Here is a 24,246-nt window from a genome sequence, read left to right as displayed (position 1 = left end):
GGAAGGGGTGCTACACAGCGTTCGCAACCAGAGCCACAAGCCTGTACAGCAACCATCTCAGCGCGGACGCGGGTCCCACTGTTGCAGACCAGGAGGCCAGGGGGTCGTCAGTCCGCCCCCACCTTGGCCACTTCTGCCTCCAAACCTTCCTAGTCTGAACTTTTAGTCCCATCAAACGCTTGTCGGCGGCAGGCTTTGCCATCACCTCCCCTACTGGCACACCATCATATCGGACAGGTGGTTTTAGAGATAGTCCTAGGGCTACTCCCTCTACTTCGAGATTACCCCTTCAGCCATGCCACTTCGTTACCACTGCATGTTGGGGGATCACTAGGTTCTTCAGCAGGAAGTTGCGTCCCTCTTTGCCAAGGGGGCCATCTAGCGCGTTCCGACACCAGGAGTAGGTTGTGGTTGCTATTCCCACTACTTTCTGGTGCCCAAGAAGGACAAGGGCATGCGTCCTACCTTAGACCTCCGGAACGTTAATCGCTTCCTCCGCAAAGAGAAGTTCAAGATGCTCACTCTGGCTCAAGATCTGGTCTGTTCTCGATCCACAAGGCTGAATGGTAGTGCTGGACTTGCAGGATGCTTATTTCCACATCCCTGTCCTGTGGGCCCACCAGCGTTAGCTGCTGTTCACGTTAGGCCATGAGCATTTTCAGTTCACTGTGCTCCCTTTTGGCCTCACCAGCGCCAGCACCAACGAAAGAGATGGTGGTGGTCGCTGCTCATCTGCGCAGATCAGGGGTTTCAGTCTTCCCCTACCTCGACGACTGGTTGTTAAAAGCGGGCTCGCCCCAGACAGTAGTCTCCCACCTCCAGACTACGGCCGAGCTCCTGCATTCGCTGGGGTTCTCCATCAGCTTGCCGAAGTCACACCTTATTCCCTCTCAGAAGCTCCTCTTTATCGGGGCGGTTCAGGACATAGCGCAGTTTCGGGTCTATCCTCACGAACAGCGAGGCCGGGATATTCGGGCTCTGATTCAGATCTTTCAGCCCTTGTCCCGGGTTTCGGTCAGAGTGACTAAGGCTGCCGGGCCTCAAGGCCTCCTTTATCCTGCGGATTAATCATGCCAGATGGCATATGCAGGCTGTGTAGTGGGACCTGAATTTTCAGTGCGCGCAGCATCAAGAGAACCTGTCCGACCACGTCCAGATCTCAGAGGGCACTGCACGACAGTTGCAGTGGTGGCTCATGAACCGCCATTGGGTCAACGGCAGATCCCTCTCCCTTCCCCAACCTGAGCTTAGTGATGACGGATGCGTCCCTCCTGTGATGGGGCGGCCACATGGGAGAGGCGGAGATCAGAGGCCTCTGTTCTCCTGTGGAGTCCAAGCTCCATATGAACATTCTGGAGCTTCGAGCAATCCGGCAAATGTCCTCTTCGTCTTTTGACCTTGAATAATGCCTTTCTGGTGGCCATCACCTCCGCTAGGCAAGTGAGTGAGCTCCATGCTCTTTCTTGTAAGCCTCCTTTCCTTTCAGTCCATCCTGACAAAGTTGTTCTCAGGCCCGTCCTTCCTTTTTTCCAAAAGTTGTCATGGCCTTTTACATTGGGCAGACTATTACCTTGCCCACCTTCTTTCCACCTCCACATCCTTCCAGGGAGGAAGAGCGGCTCCACTGTCTGGACCCAAAGGGTGCGTTCTCATTTTATCTCAACCGCACACAACAGTTCCTGGTGGATGAACTACTCTTTGTTGGCTACCTTGGCACCAAGAAAGTTCAGGTGGTACACAAGAGGACTATCTCCTGCGGTGTTGTCTTGTGTATCAAAGCCTGTAACTCGTTAGCTAACAAGGAACCTCCGGTGGGGCTGCGTGTTCATTCCACCAGAGCTACTGCAGCCACTACTGCATTGGGACGTGGATTCCTCAGCAAGACATCTGTCGGGCAGCTACGTGGGCCTTGTTGCACACTTTTACTAAGCACTACTGCCTGGACAGCCAAGTCCGGAGAGACGGCTTCTTTGGCCGTTCTGTTCTCTTTGACTTTCTGATGTGATCTTGGTTCGCCGACCCACCACCGGGGTTGGTATTGCTGGGGTATCTATTCTAAGGTAAGAAATCTATCACTGTGTTTCTTTCAGATGAACAAATAACTTCCCTTCGGTAACGATATATCTGTAAGAAACATTAGTAGTGATAGATTCCTTACTGCCCGACCCATCCTCAACGTTCTGCGAACTGATTTCTAGGGTTAAGGTCATCCCTTTCAGGGCCCTAGTTTCCATTCACCAGTGGTCAGTTTCTTGCATGGCTCTGCGTTACTGGTGCGGAAAATCGGGTATGGAACTGACAGCGCGCATGGGCGTCGTCTAAGTAGCGCCCGCAACGTCATCTCTGGGACTAGGACGTCGAAAGGCGTGGAGTCTCACTACGCCACCTACCGACGAGCAGGTGTACTTCTGATAAACTTTCCGGATCCAGTCTAATGCCTGGGAGTAATTCGAAGGTAAGGAATCTATCACTGGTAATGTTTCTTACAGATATATCGTTACCGAAGTAACTTGTTCCTTATGTGCATTTATTAGGTTTATTACTGTGGAAGTAAAACATATATATATATATATAATATACTTTACTATTTTAAAGCCAACCCTGGAAAAAAAACAGCCTTGTTATGACCTCATCCTTTACACTACTATCGGTGTTTTGACTTGCCCTGTTCTTATTTAAACTGAGCTGTTAATCTTTTTGTTTTTATTTTGCCGTTTATTCTAAGCCAGAGATCTAATGTAACAGGCTGTTTCTACCAGTGCACTTGTTTTTTTTTTGTTGGATTTTTAAGTCTGAGAATTATTGTTTTCCGCTCGGGTTTGTGTGTTTTTACTGCTGATGATTACACTTTTTTCCAGGTTATTATTTTGTTGAATTTTGCTTAGTTTTGGATTGTTATATCGTTGTACTCGTTGCTTTAAGTATGTTACTGTACTTTATCTGTCCATTCGCTTTACTTGCTGCACTATTTTAGGATGTTTTTGTTTTCGAGCCGCCCCTGGAAGAAAGCTAATGTTATATTGTTTTTTTCTTTGTTACCTGCAATGATAGAGGGATTGGTGCGAATAGTGACAGTTGAAATTTGTCTGCGTTGTTAATTTTTGATGTTGTTTTTGGTTAATGTTTAACGTATCAGTTTCATTGTTGTGCAAGTAAAACATATATATTATATGCTTCACTATTCTAAAGCCATCTCTGGATTATAAACGGCTTTTATGTAGTATTTTAAGATAGTTGTTGCCTTGATCTGCCTGTGGAAGAGATATAACATTACATTGTATTATTCCAGGAGCCCTGTTAGGACAGAGGGGTTGGTGCCATAAATGTCAGTTCTCGCGTGTTCGCTCCATTAATTTGTTTTTTGTGGTTAATTTCTTATTACTTTATTTTTAGTTGGGCTACCAACGTTCTTTATAGTTATCTTTACGATACTGTCTGTTACAATTTAATTTGTTTTTAAAAATAGACTTTGGAGCACGTATTGACAGTGTTAATAAAACATATAGTTGTACACATTTTTTCTCAAAATTCAAAAAACTAAAAAGGTACTTGGCTGTGATATGAATGGCCACAAACAGTAGGGTGAATAAATGTGTTTTGCGACTCGCTCTCTGTGTGGGAGGTTTATTTGAATTGAGCCTTTCCTATACGGCCTATTTTCGTAGACTTTTGAGGGCAGACACAGACCAGGACCGTTGATAGGCAGTAACCTAACATCTTTTCTTTTTTATTTTTTATTATGTAATGCTGTGACAAGGTATGCTATGAGCTTCTGAGGGTAGTACAGTCTCTCAGCCCATGCCTCGTTCCTTGATTCAGAAAAGGGGGTGGTGATGAACAGAGTGTCTGAATTAAGCAGACCACTCTTACCCAGTCCAAAGATCAAGGCTTGATCCATCACCGTTTTTTAGCTCACTGCACAATCCCAGCTCAGAACCTGGCTACATGCAAATTAGTCTGTTCCTGTCCCAGTGCATGATGGGAACAGGGCAAACCAAACTACCAAGCCAATTCTTATACTGGGAAGGAAACAAGCTTCCGGGGACTGGTTTCTGGCATTTCAGCCGTCGTCTGCCCGGCTTGCTTGAATCCTGATGGTGCAATGAGCAAGGGACTCACATCTGAGTATACCCTTCCACGCTTAGGGTGGACAAAATGATTCAGAAAAGGGGGTGGTGATGAACAGAGTGTCTGAGTTTCTGAATCGTTTTTGGCCACTATAGGTGTGGCAGGGTATACTCAGACATGAGTCCCTTGCTCACTGCATCATCAGGATTCAAGCAAGCCGGGCCAACGACGGCTGAAATGCCAGAAACCGGTCCCCGGAAGCTTGTCTCCTTTCTGGTGAAGAATTGGCTTGGTAGTTTAGTCTGCCCTGTTCCCATGATACACTGGGCCAGGGACAGACTGATTTGCATATAGCCAGGTTCTGAGCTGGGATGGTGCAGTGAGCTAAATAACGGTGATGGATCAAGCCCTGATCTTTGGACTGGGTAAGAGTGGTCTGCCTAATTCAGACACTCTGTTCATCACCACCCCCTTTTCTGAATCGTTTTTGGCCACTATAGGTGTGGCAGGGTACACTCAGACATGAGGCCCTTGCTCACTGCATCATCAGGATTCAAGCAAGCCGGGCCGACGACGGCTGAAATGCCAGAAACCGGTCCCCGGAAGCTTGTCTACTTCCTGGTGAAGAATTGGCTTGGTAGTTTAGTCTGCCCTGTTCCCATGATACACTGGGCCAGGGACAGACTGATTTGCATATAGCCAGGTTCTGAGCTGGGATGGTGCAGTGAGCTAAATAACGGTGATGGATCAAGCCCTGATCTTTGGACTGGGTAAGAGTGGTCTGCGTAATTCAGACACTCTGTTCATCACCACCCCCTTTTCTGAATCGTTCCTTGATGCCTCCTATCCAGAGGGTGTAAAGTAAACGGGCCAGGCCAGCTGGACTCAGAGAGGCACACAGGTTTCAATTCGCATAATTAACAAGAAAGGAACCTTTTTATAAGAGCAGGTGCTCTTTCAGCGGAAAATTCAGATTTATCCTGCAGGCATTGTCTTTTATTTTATATTGCTCCAGCCTTACTAGGAGACCACCTTCATCGACTCAAAAGTGTGGTGGGTGCTTTTTACATGAATGTTAAAATGACACTTATTGTTGATGATTTATTTGCTAGTGTTCCTTTTTCTGCCTAAGTTGACACTTGTGTGATTGATTGTTTCACCTCAAAGCAGAGTGCATAAAGAGAATTGGTGTCTCTCTTTTTCCTGATTATTACGTATTAAAGGACTTTCAGATATGCAAGTTCATACTAGCAGGTGTACAAAAATAGAATTTTAAATAAGTACTTTTCAATGCAGTACTATAATGTGCCTATTAGTGTCAGTTTCCACGTTAGTAAACAGTAGATGTTGTAGCACCCAGGATAATGTGCTGCTAAATACTTATAAGGTCCCATTGCGAGACCTATTGGCTATGCCAATGCTAGTTTACTGTATTAATTAATATTTTGTAATCACAAGTGATCCCCTATGAATATTTATTTTATCCAAAAAGTCTCCAGGGAGTGGCCGAAATAAATCAGATGACGGACCACATGAAGGCAGCTCCGGGCTTATGGATCTAGTCTTGCTCAGGCTGAAGGAAAGTCCTTCTCCACTACCAGAGGTTGTCTGGTCGCACATGCCTAGGTTGTTCCCATGGGGAGCGTTAAGATTGAGATAGGGTAGTGTGAGAGAGCAAGTGTTTACCTATGCACTTGCACATGGCCCTATGGTCTGATCTCAAAAAGAGGTTGCACTTCAATATGCTGCAACCTTGTGTGGTCGGATAACGCCGTGCAAGCAGTCCAGGCTCTTGCAAATAGGGCTGGCCTAAAATGACAAATCGTCAGTTGTTTTACATATTAAAGTAAGGCAACACCTATTCACTGATTCTGTCCTTAGATGCAGAAGATATTTGAATGAGGACAACCAAACTGAATACTAGTAAGTTGCAGAGCCATCTCTTGGGTGACGTGCAGATTGTATGACCTTAACAACTCAAACATTAAGTAGCATGAACAGGAGATTTACGAGAGAATATTAAATAGAATGCTTAACCCAAATGCTCTATCTTCACTAAATTTTCTGTAGCAAGGGTCACAGTGGCATTGGGGTGTGAAGGATGTGGAGTAGCAGTTTCTCCCTACAGGGACACAGATTAAAAGGCCTTTGAAGAAAACTTGTTTCTTAGCCATACACACAGTTGATCACACCTAGGCTTGGTTGAGGGGGCAGAAACCACTCTCCAAAGGTGGGTCTACCATCAGCCTAAGTGCCCCAGATAGGTCACTTAATAGTTGCACCTCCAATGGGTTCACAAAATTATCATGTTCATATGGGGGGCAAGGGAGGAAGCGCCTATGCTACATACTTTGTGCGTGCGTTTCTCTGGCCTCTAGAACTTTTGCCGAACTTGATTGCTTAGCTTCTGACTGGCCATTGCCCTCTTCCCTCAAAACCAGTATCATTGGTATCAAGTTATGCAATCTGTTTACCCAACCAGTAAAGTTGGGTCAGAAAAACTATCATGATCGGGATAGAGGTACTGGCTCTCCCTGCTAATTAACTGTTATCAACTCACTCGATTAGGTTGGCCTGAAAAATAAATAGGAACTGGGTGTAGTTGTTGGTGACCCACTTAAACACAATGTAGTTTGTGCTTGCAGAAAGTCGCATTTATTGCACTCATTATTTGAAGGTGATAGCTTTCTTTTTAGATGCTCTCCTCCAGTCTCCTTCCTGCACTGCAGGCAATGCCAAACCATTAGTAACGTTTGGAGAGCAACGACTTAAAGTACTGATCTCTTAATGAAGACAAAGTTTTCATGTTCCCGTTTGTTTCAACTACTGCAGTATTATGGCCAAATATACACATTTTAAATAGCTTTATTTGCTATAAACATTTTGCAACGTGTATTTTCCCATCAATGTTGGGACTTTGCTGAAAAAATGTATCCAGATTGTAATTATCGTCCATTCTGTGTTAGTGTGAGATCATGTCAAGCACTCCTGTTCTAGCTGCTTTACATAATCCAAATGCATGCTTCTACTATGTTCTTTCTAATGGTTTTTTACACTAAATGTATAACCTTTATGATTTTTTTAAATATTTTTACCAGATTGTCCCATGTCAGTACCTGCTGCAACCTGTGAAGCACGAAGATCGGCATATATATACACAGCATTTAAAGTCTTTGGCATTTTCAACATTTACCCAGTGTCGAAGGGCGTTGCCTGCCTCCACAAACGTAAAAACATTGACTGGTTTTGGTCCTGGATTAGCTATAGAAACAGCTCTTCGAAGTCCTGAGGTGAGAGTGCAAAGGTGCAGATGTAGGTCACTCCTTCATAATTTCATACCAGATATTTTTTATTTATTTTTCCTTCTAACTTTCTTCCTATGTTTAAAACAATGCAGAGTGTAAAACTGGATATTTTTGTAAAGATCCATAGAGCGAGATAACACAAAAAAAACACACACACAAAGGTTGTCCTCGAATGGAGACACCAACTTGCAGTCATTATTCTGGACGGCAGGTCTTTATGGATGACATATGTGCAGTGATCTCAGGAGCGGGATATTTTCGTCAACCCACTGGGGTATTAATGACTTTATTGTTTGAAGCAACGACAAACTCATTTGAGTGAAATAACTGCAGTACTACCTATACCATAATGCTTTGCACTTGCAGAACTCCCACTGGTATGGAACTGGTATTTAAATGCATATTAGTTGACTGCAATGTGCTATGGAGCACTCAGACTTTGCCTGTGAACAAGGGCGTGTCACCCGAAAAGCGTCAGGCTGCTTTTGAATTGATTCAATGCCTCCTGCTGGCTTAGCTACAGTCTCTATTAAAAGAAATGAAAAACCTACCTGGGAGTCACCATTCAAGGGCAATGTTTCTCATATATATATATATATATATCTATATCCAGATGATTATAACCAATAACCACTGGAGACTTGAATGTTCAAACACACATCACAATGCCAATAATCAAAAACAATACATCACCAGCAGCAAAAACTGCATCTTAGCCCACTCCTGGTTGGGGGATTCTCAGCCGGGGTCAAGACACTCCACAAGCAAAGGAACTCCTACACTGAATTAGACGCATCCGCCTTCATTCAGGTCTAAAATCCCATTTTCCAAGTCAACAAACCCCAGTTTTATAATCTCAAAGCACTAGAAGTTTCCGAGAGGACCTCCACTGCGGAAACGAAACTTACTGGAGTTGACCACTCTCTATGCAAGCATTACAATGGCAAAAGAGTTCTCACATATTCTTCTGTGCTCCCACATATTCAGCCCCATTTCTTAACAAAGCTTGAGAAAGTACAAATCCTCTCCAAAATTACAAAAATAATCTTGAACGTGGAAAGCTTAACAACTTCAGTGATCTGGGGCCTGCCTGTGTGTGCAAAGCTCATGCTAGACGGAGTCAGAATTCAAGATGGAATGAGGGCATGGCAAAGCCAATAATAAAAACGTTCTAAGACTTGTGCACCACTGCTTATGGCATCTTCCACTTCACTTCCCAATTTACAACATAATGCACATTCGTGCACTGCTGCTAGCATTACACTTCGAGACGTAGAAGTACATTTCACACATTTCTCTCTCTCACTTTCAAACTCACATCCCATATATTCTGTTCCTGGCACGGCTGTTCTACTCTGTGGAAACACTCCACTCTGCAGCTTTAAGGAGACACAAAATGCAAGTGCAAAGATAATTTAACCACATAAATTCAATTTAAACAATGGTAGTCAAAGGTCATCACGTGGTCCCAATACATGGAAGTGCCTCTGGTACTACACCCTGAAAATAGGGATTGTTATGGAGCAGTGCTGAAGATTATAGTAGTGAATATATGTATAGTTAGACAACTAAAATCATATATTCTAGTCAGTTGACTGGCAATTTTGCAATGATTCGTATACGTCTTTTAAACATTCAACAATTAAACAATTAAATGTTTCAGAATCTGACTCCTCTGTATTGCAGCAGTGGTTTTAAATAAATCCACAGTACCCCCACGATTTCTTTTAAAAAACAATCATGATTTTTTGTATTAGTATAGGAAAATTAGGCAGCTGTGCTCTTCTATTAGGTGAGTAATATGAGAGTTGAGGAATATACATTAGCTACTGTATTTTCAGGAATTCTATACATTGGATTTTATCCAGTACACCGTTGGACCACATGCATTACAGGACAGTCTCTGGATCTAGACTTTGATTTTAACTGTACACAGATTGATCTATTTCACCCCTTGCAATGTCTGATCACTGTCTCATTGTCAGTAAAAATTGCTCCCCCTCCCTCGCAGCTCCACCATTAAGTGAGGCCTGTCCCTGCACTCTTGAGTGTTGGTGATCGAGGTCCTCATCCACCTGCTGGTTTCCCTGGGCCTCAACCCTGGTGGTCCAGTGGGCCTCATCCCTGGTGGTCCAGTGGACCTCTGTCTCCTTCCTCTCGCTCTGCTCTTTCACTCGTTTTTCTGCCCTCTTCTATTTTTCACCTCCGCCCCACCCCCCCAGCTGGACCGGCCCAATCCAGCTGTTCGGCCGCGCTGAAATTTCACCAAGGGCAAGACAGCCTGCCCCCGACCGCGACCAGTGCCAGGAACCCTGGGCCTCCGCCCTGCCAAAGCTACGACCCAGGCCACAACAACTGCAAGCTAGAACACAACCGAACCGAAGACCCTGCAATGCATCCTCCTCAACGTCCAATCCCTCCACAAACACACTACCAAATCTGGGACGTCCTCGACAGCACCACCCCGGACGTAGCGTTCTTCACCGAAACCTGGACCAACACCACTTTGGAACCGGACATCGCCATCGCCATCCCCCAAGGATAAAGATGTCTAGGAAGAACCGCCCCATCCGCCCGGAAGGAGGAATTGCCATCATCCACAAATCCAGCCTCCGACAGATCACACTCCCCGATGAGCCCACAGAACTGATGGAACATCTTCACTTTAAGATACTGGCCAGCCCCACGGCCACCCTCCGAGGAACCCTCATCTACCTACCCCCTGGACCCCGCAGACACTTTGCCAACTCCATCACGGACATCATCTCCCCGCAGACCATCGCATCCACCAACTACACCCTGCTGGGTGACCTCAACTTCCACCTCGACAACCAACTGGTCCCCAACACCACATCCCTCCGGGGCAACCTCCACAACATTGGACTCCGCCAGATCGTGACCAAGCCCATGCACTCAGCTGGACACACCCTCGACCCCCCTCTTCACTACAGGAAACTCCATCACCTTCATCCACACCACCGAATTCCCATGGACCGACCATCGTTTCGTCCACTTCACCTTCAGAACACCCACTAACCACAGACACCAGCACCTGCTCCCACAAAGAAACTGGACCAAACTCAGACGACAAGCTCACCTCCTCACTGAACAATTCCACCCCAACCATCGCAGAAAACGACCACCCCAACACAGCAGCCCGAACCCTGCATAAATGGATCTGGGACACCGCCAACACCATAGCCCCCCCCCCCCCCCTCAGAAAAAACAATAATACCCACTAGAAGAAAACAAGATGGTTTACCACCGAATTTTGTGAGTCCAGACTCACTTGCCACTGCCTCAAAAAGGCCTAGAGGAACACCAAATCCACAGAAGCCCACAACAACTTCAGAGCCGCCACCAACGCCCACCATCAACACATCAGAGAAACCAGGAAAAAAGCGATTGAAGACAGAATCTCCACCCACGTGCACAACGGCAAGGAACTCTTCAACATCAAGGAGTTCACCCAACCCTCCAGCGAGTCTACCGACATCCCTCTCACAAGACCTCAAAGACAAACACAGCACCTTTTTCCAACACAAAATCAAGAGCATCTATGAACACTTCGAAGAAGACAACCAACACATTAAACCCTCACCAACCACCCCAGATACTCGGAAACCAGCGATTAACAACTGAACAGCCCTCAACACCAAAGACACAATGAAGTCAATCCACTCAGGGTCCCCACGAACCCCTGCCCCACCACATCTTCCACTGAGCCCTCGACACCATCGCACCCATGCTCCGCCACACCCTCAACCGCTCCCTGGCGACCGCCTCGATTGTCGACGACTACAAACATGCCAAGGTCAACCCCCCTCCTAAAGAAACCTTCAGCGGTCCCCATCAAACTAAAAAACTACAGACCCATCTCCCTGCACCTGTTCCCAGCGAAAGTCATTGAGAAAGCCATCAACAGCCAACTCGCCACATTTAGTGAAGAACATGGGCGGGACTATTCACTAGATTATGACTATAACAGAGATACCCCTACTACAGAACTGGAGTTACAGGACAGAAACTACTCCATCCTCCACTCCTCCCAATCCGGCTTCAGAAAAAACCACAGTACGGAAACCTCTCTACTGGCCGCAACAGATGACATCTGCACCCTACTGGACAAAGAAGAAACAGTAGCCCTCATCCTCCTCGACCTCTCAGCGGTGTTAGACAGTTTCTTACCGCACCCTAATATGCAGACTCTACGGCGCAGGAATCCAGGACAAGGCCCTCGACTAGATCCTCTTTCCTCTTGCAGAACACAGCGGGTCAGAATCCCCCCTTTCCTCTCGGACCCTACACCTACCACCTGCGGAGTGCCCAAGGGCTCCTCCCTCAGCCAGACGCTCTTCAACGTCCTACATGGCTCCACTCGCCCCATTATCAGAACCTAAGGACTCAACATTGTGTCATAAGCAGACGACACCCAACTCATCCTCTCCCTATCCAACCAGCTCAACACCGCCAGACAACTTTCGAGAAGGCATGGAAGCCGTGGCTAAATGGATTAAAAAAAGGCTGCCTACAACTAAACACAAACAAAACAGAAGTACTCTTCATGGGCCCAAACCCCGACACCTGGAGCGACACCCGGTTGCCCCCTGCCCTCGGAAACCCTCCAAACCTCCAACCCCCACGGACCACGCCCGCAACCTGGCAATCATCCTGGACTCCGAGCTCAAAATGGACAGCCAGATCAACTCAGTCTCATCTTCCTTCTTCCACACCCTCCGCCTCCTTTGTAAAACCTTCAAATGGATCTCCTTCGAACATCGAAAGACCGTCACTCACGCCCTGGTCACAAGCAGACTCGACTACAGCAATACACTCTATGCCGGAATAAACAAAAATCTCACCTGCAAGCTTCACAACATCCAGAACGCCGCCACAAGACTGCTCCTCAACCTGGCAACCCACTGCCACATCTCCCAGCACCTGCGCTTTTTCTACTGGCTCCATGTTGAGGCGGGAATCACCTTCAAGATACTCACCCACGCACACAAGGCCCTCCACGGCACCGGACCAGCATACCTGAACAGCAGACTAAAATTCCACGCACCCCAAGCGCCCTATGATCAGCCCTACTCTCATACGCCGTGTTCTCCCACACAAGAAAGACCAGAATGGGAGGCATCTCCTTCTTCTTCGCTGCCAAATCATGGAACGCCCTTCCGCTCACCTCAAACAGACAACGTCGCTCCCCATATTTGCAAGAAACGTCAACCATCCTTGATGGAATGGAACCTGCCCCCGCACTCCCCGCCCCTAGTCCCTTGAGACCCTTACGAGTGAGTAGTCTCGATTTAACAAACCCCTGATTGATCAGTCATTTTGGTAGTCTGACTTATTGTGAGAACTGAATTTTCTTTTTTTGAAGGAAAAATAGTTGATGTAACCAATCTAATTCCATTTGCCAAAGATTTGCGCCTTAATTTGCATTAAATGAAATCCTTAGCATCTCACTTTAAGATATTTGTACATTTGAATACATATCTCCAAGGAATTTAGTTCATGTACCATCTAAACTAAAACCACCCGGATCTCGAGACCCCTTTCCTGCAATGATTTTGCCCAAAAATGGACTTATGGTGAGACAAAGTTTAATGCATTCTTTTTGCTATGTGGATTTTAGCAACAGAACTGCAGAAACATCTTGAAACTAACATATTTGTTTCTAATATTTCTGGGGTCTTTACAGCTCAAAGCACTGAAACTGCAGGATCTATTAGCAGTATTTGATACCATAGAACCTAGGCTATTTTGCAAGATGCTTGCTGGATGCAAGGGTCGAAGGGCAGAGCTTTAGAATGGATATATTAAATGTTATCAGATTGCATGCTGTGTGTAATTATTTCAGTATGGTCCTCTAATTATGTTCTTTACTAGGGTGTTCAACCGAGCTCCACCCTCAGCCTGTAATCTAACATCCATGTGATTCCTCTTGCACATTTGATCACATGCCCATGGGTATATGATTGTTTTGAGGTGACAGCCTGCTTTAAAAACATGTTTGTGCAGAAATTAATCATTATGGTCTTAGTGTTAATAAAACAGCCTTGTTTCTGGCTTTAGAAATGTGGCCGCTGAGTTTGGATAACACCCTCAACTAGTTGAGTCTCATAAAACTGAGCATTGGATTTGCCTGTCCCTTTTAATTGATGATAAAGTGTCAGTTAAGGCTGTACGTTTGTCTACATTTTCAAAAGCATAGCCCCTCTCCTTCAGTTACTAACTTCACATCTGATCTTCTTGAACACACTCATTAGATTTTTCAAGGCTACTCTTTTCGTAAGTCATTTACTTGAACTTAGCTCAATGTCATTTAAATGTGTTTCAAGCTGTCCCGATTGAAACCATTAGATTAGTGGCAGCTCACTGAAGGTTTTTCTTATGACTGTTCATTAATTCATGATGTGATGGTAATCGTGTGGAAGAATTTCTGAGGTTGTGGACTATGTGCTTGCTGTATCGATCCCATTGTAAAGCATGTGCTTGTGAGCTGTGCTTCATATTGGACCCGAGATTAAACAAACCTATTCGAAAGACCAAAATATTTGGAAGCAGAACATTGTGTAGCTTGGGTATACTGTGTAACAAATTGTTATTCTTTCTGATCTTTCCCTTTGCTTAACGGGTTTAAATCAAGGTTGACACTTTCTTTGAAACCTGTCATCTGCTTAAATAGCTTCTAACTAATTTTTTTACTGCTCATTATTTGAATCTCCACTTGTCTTTTCTGGATTTTGTTTGTTTTCTGTATTTCCTCAATTTTTATTAGAAAACATTAAATGCTGCTTTACATGCATCTGTTGACTGACCATTTAATAAATGCATTTGTACTGCATTGATCGGAAGATGCATATTTAACATTTCCTTTCTTAACCTTTTCCAGCGACCAGAATGTGTTAGAATGTATACACCTCCGTTTATTCTGGCTCCAGTAAAAGATAAACAGACAGAATTAGGAGAAACGTTTGGAGAGGCTGCACAGAAATACAATGTTCTCTTTGTGGGTTATTGTTTATCTCATGACCAGAGGTGGCTGCTTGCATCTTCTACTGACCTCTATGGAGAATTATTGGAGACGTGTATCATTAATATTGATGTGCCGAACAGGTGAGCTAATGATGGTCTGGTCACTCATGAACGTTAACTGTATGGGTAAAATGTGCTTATATATGCAGCTTTAATAATAATGGGTTCTAATAACCTTACGCAGGAATCATTACTTAAAAGATCATTGAAAGATGAAATCCTTACTCCATTGTTCTGTTTAAAGAGCTAGTCTGTGTATGCAAGATGAAGTAATCAGATCAAAAACCAGCATAAATTGCAAAAATAAATGTCTAGGAGTTTGCCCAAAATCAGTAGTCTCCTTACTGTTGTCTCAAATATCCATGTCCACGATCAATTTGCAAGTGACTGCTGGGATGCTCCATAGTAGCGACTGCAGAAGTCACTGCATTATTGTGACCCATCCCATAAAGTGAGTACAAAACTTTGACATCCCCCCACATTGTGAGGGCCTCCGACTCTTTAGACTTGCTATAATGTCAAGGGTAATCACGCAAAGAGTTGTGATGAGTAAAGTGGTGGATTTTGGGATTTGCCAAATTGCTTGCTTGAGGGCCGACCTTAAGTCCTCCACACTAAGCACACAATCACAGTACTCTCATCTTAAAATATTTTATGTGCGAAGTTTAATGTGGCTGTGATCCCTAATTCCCCAGAGGGTTATTGTCAGACTTTCTGGACCGACATCTCTGCCAGATACTAAGTATTTTGAGAGAGTTGTGCTCTGGGAGGTCAAATACTGCAGTATTTAAAACAAAAAAGTAGGTTGTATTCAGCACAGAGAGGCAATATCTGGAATAAGTATATTGAACCTGGAGCTTTCAAATCTTTTTTTTGGAGTTAGCACTGTCCTTTCTGGATTCCATCTTTAGTAAACTCTTGGTTGACATAAATGATTAGTAATTGGTTTCCAAATTGGTGTTGACTCACACAATAGTTTTCGACTGCAGATATTTCAATCTATAAGCTGCTCCAAATCAAAATTTCCTGGGGGGGGGTTTGTTTGCATTTTTCCACTAGATATATAAAAAAATATGTGGTTGCACATGAGTAGGACAAGTAGCTAGTTTACCCCCAAGTCATGATAATACTCTAAAGAAGTGTTTTGTGGGGTGACTATCATTAAAACAGGAACTGCCAATATTAGGATGAATGTCCAACAATATTCTTGGCTATGCAGATAAATGTCTGCACAACATTTAATTGCAATGACATAGACTCCTGATAAGGTTGTGGGCTACATACAGTATCATATTAGTGCCACTCATCTTGCCAGGTTAGTTTGTCTCCAATGATGTCTCGCAGCTGTATTTCTTTACAGCTGTGACACGCGTAGATGTAAATCACTCACGCTAGTTGCGTTTTTATCTTGATATTATCTGTGTTTTTAACTGCTTTTAAAACTGTTCTAAATCAATTGCTGCCACATTGCACTATTGGCTATCTTGTAAGCAGGGCCCCTACCTCAGTTGCTCCTTGCCCTTTTTCCTCTTACTCCGGTCCACCGCGGGCTCGCCTGTTTGTAGTGGAGAGTATAGAGGACTGCCGACTTCTGGCTGCCTTGGGGGGCGGGGGGGAGGGGGAATAGGGAGGCGGAACAAGCGGGTTAGCGCACTAGCGCCTGCTCACTACTTAAACCTGGCATTTCCGTTGCACAGTAGACGCGCGTTGATGTAAAGCACTCTCACGCTAGTTGCATTTTTAAATTGAAATTGTTCTATGTTTTTAACTGCTTTTAAAACTGTTCTAAATCAATTGCTAGCACATTGCACTATTGGCTATCTTGTATGCAGGGCCCCTACCTCAGTTGCTCCTTGCCTTTTTTCCTCTTACTCCGGTCCACCGGTGCCCTTTTTTAGTGGAGAGTATAGAGGACTGCCGGCTTTTCGACTTATGGGTGCCTTGGGGGGTTTCGGCAACTAATGCCTGGGATATAATGTTTCTTAGCGAAACGTGGGTTAGGGACTTTTCTAATTCCGACCTCAATCTTGCCATCCACCCTAAATATCGTTTTGTGGGAATAAATAGGGCTAACAACAAGGTGGGCGGTGGGATTGCAATGGTCCTACGTTGGGATATTTCTTCTAGGAAAATCCCAAACATCAGCCCCTTAGAAGCAATGTATTTCAGCATCTCTGTTGCATAGAATACAGCCATGGCCGGAATTCTTTACAGAACCCCTAACTCCCCGCCTCAACATGTTACTGACTTTTATAATATTGCGGCTTATCTATCGTTTAAACATACTCATTTTATAATCCTTGGTGATTTTTTAACTTGCATGTGGATGATACTCGTTGCACTAAAGCAGGCCAGCTCTTAGAAACCCTGGAAGGCCTTACTCTAACCCAGCGGGGTAGTGGCCCTACCCATCGGGCCGGCCATATGCTAGACTTACTCTTCACGAATAACCCTAAATTAGCCACAGCACTGCCTAACCCTCTTACATGGTCTGGCCATTTTTTAATCCGGTGTAGTGTGGCTACCCTGTCTCAATCAACAAATTCCTCTGATCCGGGATCACAGTAGGAAATGGTTTAAAATCACTTGTAACACTTTGGCTCCCACCCTTTCTCGCACTAATCTGCAGTTGGGGGCGGGCGGGATTTGGAAATAGATGTATCCAATTTTAATAATCGTCTCTCCTCTGCCCTTGATACGGTTGCCCCGTGCAACCTATTGCCGCCTCTAGACTAAAACCATCTGCTCCCTGGGTTACTCCCACTCGGAAAAAAGTCTGTGCAAGAAACTCGAACGGAATTGGAGACTATCCTATGATACGGAGGCTAAATCAATTTATAGAGCAGTGAATTTTCACAAACTTAAGCGCTCAGTAATGACAGTATTTTGTCAAGAAAGGGAACTCTGCCAGTAATTCTTCGAAAACCTTTTTTCAAATAGTAAAAGATTTAACTAAACCGTGCGTATTATCTAGCATGATTCCCCCTACTCAGGAACTCTGTAATGGACTATCAGACTTTTCATGACAACATTTTAGAAATTTACTCTACATTTAGCCCAACTCTGGATTGCCCGGTTCAAAACTCCGTGTTACCCAATAGTGACCCATTCACCACTTTTCATCCGATCTCCACTGATTTAGCACTCCAAAATTTGCTCGCCTGCAAATCAGGCTCTCCAAGGGACCCCTGCCCGGCATTATTATTTAGGTCTTTAGTCCCCCTCATTATTTCTCCTTTGAATTTGATTTGGAACACCTCCCTGCGAACTGGGGCTGTCCATTCGACCTGGAAACAGGCTATGCTAATACATATTCTAAAAAAAATATGCTGATCCTTCTGTTTTTAAAAACTACCGCCCTATTTCCCCCTCTACCTAAACCAGCCAAAGTCCCTTGATAAGTAGTTCAGGAGCAAATATCGAATTATCTTGAGACGTGCCATCTTTTACGCGCCTCAGTCCAGGTTTAGATCCGGATATAGCACAGAGTCTGCCCTGCTGGAGGATTCTGAAACCATTCGTGAATGTGTGGACGCACACGAAGCAGCAATGTTGGTGCTTCTGACCTGTCTGCGGCTTTCAATACGGTCTCTCAATTTTGCTTGGGAGACTATATAGTATCGGGGTTCAGGGTACCCCTCTATCCTGAATCTGATCCTTTCTAAATGGTCGCTCTCAACAGGTCTTCCTTTAGCCATTTGTTTCTGATGATAAACCACTGAATTGTGGTTTATCCCCCCCCCCCCCCCCCCCCCCCCCCCCCGCCGGAACCTGTGGACTCAGCCAGGAATCTTGGATTCCGGTTTAACAATGAGCTTTCCTGTAAATCTCAAATCAACCAGGTTTCCTCAGCGTGTTTTGGTAAATTGCACATGATTTGCTAAATTCTCCCTTTTCCCCTCAGGAATCTCGCCGGACCATTGTTCATGCCCTGATCACCTCACATCTGGACTATGAAAATAGACTGTACGTTGGGGCTGCTGCCTACCTGATCAAACGCTTAGACTGTTCAGAACACAGCGACCTGGTTGATCAATAACATCCCATATTGCCACTCGATCTCTCCCCACCTGAAGAACCTACACTAGCTTCCAGTGACCAGGCACGTTCAGTTTAAGTCACTGGGTTTGGCCTTTAGAGCAATTCAGGGTCAGGGCCTGGTCTATCTCGGAGCTCTACTCAAGCACGCTCAGTCCAACTGCTCACTCAGATCAATCCATCGCCGCCTTGTGGTGATTACACGTTTTCGCCACTCCCAAATGGGTAGCAGAGCTTTCGCAGTGATCACTGCTAAAGCCTGGAACAGCCTGCCTCTGTCCTTGCGGATGGCCGAATCTATTTACTGACTCGATTTGAAGACCTGGCTGTTTTCCAACTCTTATCCCTGTGTGAGTATTTGCATCTGCCGCCTGTCTTAGCGCCGGGACACCCCCGTCGAGGGTAGCTGTGCACTTTACAAGCTTCAAAAATAAAGAACTACATTTAGTAAATGTTCACATCTCAAAATTCATTGAGTTTTGCAGCATACAAGATTTTAGGCACAATTTTGAGGGTGCTGAATATTTATATTGTATAGATTTAATAAATATATCACCAGTGTGTGACTGACTGGCGCAGCATCATGAGGTTGTTTGCATGTAAACATCCAACCGGCCATATTGTGATTTAAAAGTAAAACATCTGATAAATACTTCGAATCTTAGATTCATCACCTTTAGAATAATCCAGAATCTGGAAATGTTCACCGTATTACTCCCATGCCTCACTAGGTAGCGCATTACTGCTCCATGTTGTTCCTCCCCAGAAGGGACAGAGCAGAGTCTCATACAAGTGACAACCCTGCTCACCAAAATAAGTTCCTTTCTTCCTCCACTTTTCAACGTGAGTCTTGAGCTGTTTCCTTTTTCGTTGCTTAATCAGATTTAATTTTTTTAAAGTGAATTCCAGTCTATAAGGAAACAATGTCCCCACCCAAAAGTACAGGGTTCAAACCATACTGTGACTGTAATAAACAGATGTAGTTGACCAACCTGAATGTGGTGTGCCTCGGACGTTTGGGCTTGGGTCTCAAAAGTAGTTTGAGGAATATCCCCTTATGTGCTCAAAGCCTTACAGTACTATGAAGAGAAGCTATAAATCATCAAAAAAAGAATGCAAAATGAGTACTAAGTCGAGGTTGCCTACTTGTTCACACACTAAGGCGATCCTGCATCTGGTCCTGTTCTGGGTCTCCCTGTGAGTCGAAGTGCAGTCCGAATCAATGAAACAATAAGTCAAAGCAAGACTCTTCCCCCATGCCCCTACTCTCTATCTAAAAAGAAGGCGTATGTGCCACTCTCTCACTTCAGCCTGATTGAGGAGCTGATACCACAGTTTTACCCAATGTGCCTAGAGTTCCCCAGGGCATCGGCAACTCCACAACCGGTAGAGGCCTTTAGGGAGGCTGTGCCGCATAGTTTTGACACACTGCTGGCTCCCTCTAGTCTAAGGATCTGCCAGAACCTCTCATTGGGTTGCCTCCAGTGGATCCATGCTCAGTGCCATCTGAGCTCCTGGTACTTGCCAGTGACTACAGTGCTGACTTCTGATCCAGCACAAAGACCTTTGCAAGTCACCTCTTCTTCAACAGTGATGCCGAAGGTGGATCCTTTGCCACCTCTTTTCTGACCCAGAGCCTAATCTACCTCGCCCCCCCCCCACCTACACTACCCCCATCAACACCAATCACCCCAACCGCATTTCCTTCCTCAGATGCTCCACCCGCTTTTTGGTTCCAACTCTGACCAGTGTGTGCCACGATTTGGAGAGGATGGGATAATTTACCTAAACATTATAATGACAGTTTGCACAAAGGCTAAGGGGCTGAACCACAATACAGAGTTTATTTCCCCACTTGGTCCGCCAATGGAAGAGTGCTTTCTTTTTGGTAGTCATATGTGCAGCAGAAGATCTACAACACACTTCAGAGGTTAAAACAAATGTCCTTAATGAAGTTTTTCTACCTGGTCGAACTTAGAGACGTTACTCCTATTTATTGAAGTCCTACCTGCCAGACTTTTGGACACTTGACCCACCAGTGAACAGGAATGTGGCTGGGCGTCCTCGGTCAGACGTCCAGCAAACGTCCTTTTTTTTTTTCACTTCATCCATCCAAGCTTCCACAAACAAAGGTAAATCTACCTCCTCCCCTCTCTTAACCCAACCCCCCAGCAGGAAATCGATTGAGCCGTTGAGAAACATTTGTTTTGTAGTGTGAATCTTTCTGGATTCACTATGATGTGCATTATTCCGTACTCCAGTGGTTGGGTCCGGAGTCGTAGTATTATTATTATTTTTTGGGGCGTGTCCCAGGTGGGCGTCGACGTCCCACCATTTGGTTTCCTCCCGTGACGTCAGCGCGCTTCCTCCGGAAGCTCCCACCTTTGGGCGCCAACTTCAGATTCTTTCTTTCCACCGTTGAGTCTGGATTGTCCCGGAGGCGTTCCAGAGTTTTCTAGAAAAGAGAATAGGAAAATTAAGCAGAAAATGCCAAAAGTTGGAGTTTTTTCAACACACGACCAGGAGCACAGTGCCAGGACGACGAAGAGGGTGAGAAAGATAAAAAAAACTTCGACGTCCAACGGAGAATGCACACACAGGAGGCCCCATGAGCACAGGAATGGACACAACCTCATTCAGATTTTGCCGCAATTGCCACCACAGAGGATAGCAAACTATACCATGCAGGGGCAAGGACAACCCCTGTCGCTCCGGGCCTTGAGCCTCTCCAGCGAAGAAGAGGACAACATCTCTGAGGGACCAGAGAACTACAGTCGCAGAGACTAATAAAAAGTCGAAAAAGAGAGACGTCGACTCTTAAAGCCCCGACGGACTCTCGAAAAAACAGAGCCAAAGTCCTCGAAAGCAGCACTGGCGTTGAAGTACTTTGACGGCCACAGCTGCGTCCATGGACAAACAGCCCAGCGGATCCTTTGAAAAGGACTCACAGCCGGCGAAAGCTCTAGAAAAGCCTACGTCGTCAAAGCACAGCCCCGAAAAGGCACGCTCAACTCCAAAGGAAAAAGATCTCAAGACGACTTCGACGTTAACCTCATCACAAAGAAACAGGTTAGTATTAGATTCCTTACCTTAGAATATCCCCAGGCGTCAGTCTGGATCCGGACATTTATGCGTAGCAGTACCCCTGCGCATCGGTAGGTGTCGTCTGCGACTCAGCGTCAGTCATTGGCGCTGAGATGACGTCGCCGGAGTACTTGGACGCCGCCCTCATGCACTGACGTCAGTTCTTCTTTTTTCCGCCCCAGAAAGCGCCGATCCGGAAAAAGTGGTACCCTTAGTCAATTTTTGACTAAACTTTTTCGATCTTTTTGATCAGTTTTCCATTGGTGCCTGTTAGGGATGTCCATGTTCAAACCCTGTGCCGATTGCAGCCGACTGATGTCGGGTACCGACCCCTCCCCCCCCCAATCGCCGGTGCCTGCATTGCCTGGGGCCCGACCACGATGACAAGTCGTACCCCGACTGCCGGGCCTTGATGTCGAAAGCTAGGCGGGAGCGGTCCTGTAAGCGCCTAGAGCTTTGGCAGTCTGCCCCGGCCGCTTGCGGTCCCGGTCTGGGAGGAGGTCAAGGGACCAGTCATCACAGCTCGGCGAGTCAACACCACTCGTCGGCCTCCAAGTCCTCAGGTAAGAGGCACAAGAAGTCAGAGAGGCGACACCGCTCTTCTGACTCCATCCGACGCTCGCGCGACGAGCCCGGGGGTTCGGGCGGAGCCGCGAGCGTCGTGGCCTGCTCCATACCCGCCCGTCCTGGGGCAGAACGCGACGCCGGAGGAGATCGATGCCTTTCTATTCGCTGTGCATCTAATCCCCTCCTGAGGCGGAAGCCGGGAGGTAGTTGTTTTATTTGTTTGAGTCTTCTTATTTTCTGCACCCTTTTAAACTCGCTGTACCCTCAGCTTTTAATATCACTTGCACTCAGCTTGACCACGAAGCTTTGCAGCACTGTTCGAATAATTTGTATGACCTTGTGTGATTTACCCAGCTCGACTAATAAGTGGTGGTAATTATCCCCCCGTCCCCCGCTTGACTTAATAAGCGCTACCGACTCTTCCTTGCCACTCGGACCAACTTCAGCCGACTTGGGCGCTGAGACAGCCGAGTCCCGGGCAGGTTGAATCTACTTTGGCGGCCATCTTTGTTTGGGGCAGCGTTTACACTCTCTCTATTGGCCACTATAAAAACGGAAGGTCATGCCTCCGCACAGCGGACGCGATCAGCAGACGCGCCGGACCAGTGCCGGAGTCGTGCTAGAGTCCTGCCCGTCTGCGACCAGGAAGCGGCCGTAGACGTAAGTACTGTTACATTTTGCAATTCCCCTTCCCTCATCTCCTATGATAGGGCTATGCTTATGAACCTTAAGCCCAATCATTGTACCTCGACACTAATTTCACCTCAAGATCTCACTCCTCATCTGCCTTTTACATCTTGCAGCCTAGGACAGACTAATGACGATATAAGGAACGAATGTTCCATTTTACGAACTTTGGCCCCTACCCCTCCCACTACAAACATGTTATCAATAAAATCTGGTATGATTAACTGTCGCTCTTTAGTAAAACACTCTCTCGACATTGCCCAAACTCTAGAAGAGGAAAAGTAGGATCTCCTATTCTTAACCGAGACCTGGTTAGGGGACGAAACTAACCCGCTATACACTTAGCCATACCATGCGGCTACAGTATATTGTGCGCTAACAGACAGGGCTCTCGTCCTGGAGGTGGAGTTGCCATAATATATAGATCTCATTGGACTATCTCCTCCTTCCCTTACAAACAATTGGAACGCATTGAAGCACTCCCCTTTTGTATCAAAATAGCGGCCAACTTTACCTTTTCTGGCCTTTTGGTTTACCTCCCCCCTAACTCTAAAACATCCCATTTACCAGTTTTCCTAGACTATGTTCTACAAGCAACATCGCGTTATGCAAATTTTACCCCCCTCGGGGATTTCAACCTTCATGTTGATAATCCCCTGGATCCCATCACATCCAACTTTCTATCCACCTTATCAGATGGAGGGCTAAACCAACTTATTAGCAGTCCAACACATAAGGCCGGACATACTCTCGACTTGATCTGTACCAACCTGGATGGACTATCCATAAGTGAACCCCTCCCGGTGATTTGGTCTGATCATTTTTTTATTCCATTCTCATTTTCTCTGCACCATCAAGACCGTCATATACGCCCGTCTAAATTACAAGGTAGAAACTGGAGTAAGATCTCCCTTGATAGTCTAGCTGCCCATCTTTCCCCTATCCATCTTTTGGATAGGCTTCCTAACTTAGACGACAGACTGACCAACTTCAACGGCTGGATCTCTTCCCCCATCGACCTCCTCGCCCCTACCAGGCCCATTAAAACCTATTGCTCCGCTCCATCTGCCCCTTGGTACTCCGATGAGCTCCGAAAATGCAAATCGGCATGTAAGCTCCTTGAGAGACGTTGGAGAATAACTTATTCTCCCGACTGCAAGCTCCTCTATAAATCTGCCCTAAAAGCATATAGGAAAAAAATAATTGAACACAAAAGAATCTGTCTGGAAGAAAAAATTAACCGTGCACAGGGATCATCCCGGGAAATATTTAACACAGAAGAACCTTCACTGACCCCTTGGCTCTCAAACGTCCTCCTTTGGTGTCTCAGACACTATGCAATAGTCTCTCCGATTTTTTCGAAAATAAAATTGCCACCATATACGATTCCTTCCCGAGCAATACTAATCCAGACAATCGTGTAACCAATACTGTCACCATTGGATCAGATTGTACG

The 24,246-nt window shown here is 45.7% G+C and overlaps 1 protein-coding gene across 1 annotated transcript in view; it reads left to right on the top strand.

Annotated features, from left to right (window-relative positions):
• The window catches only part of MED13 (mediator complex subunit 13), a 684,456-nt gene that overhangs the window by 183,026 nt on the left and 477,184 nt on the right, over positions 1 to 24,246 (top strand). The window contains exons 7-8 of the mRNA XM_086954050.1: positions 7,167 to 7,358; positions 14,272 to 14,495. Coding sequence (XP_086810176.1) covers positions 7,167 to 7,358; positions 14,272 to 14,495 — 416 coding nt within the window. The remainder of the gene's footprint in view (positions 1 to 7,166; positions 7,359 to 14,271; positions 14,496 to 24,246) is intronic.

The sequence above is a fragment of the Lissotriton vulgaris genome, chromosome 2_1, assembly GCF_964263255.1.
Source record: "Lissotriton vulgaris chromosome 2_1, aLisVul1.2, whole genome shotgun sequence".
Taxonomy (NCBI): Eukaryota; Metazoa; Chordata; class Amphibia; order Caudata; family Salamandridae; genus Lissotriton; species Lissotriton vulgaris.
Note: the sequence above shows the minus strand (reverse complement) of the source record. Positions and strands in the feature narration are given on the sequence as shown.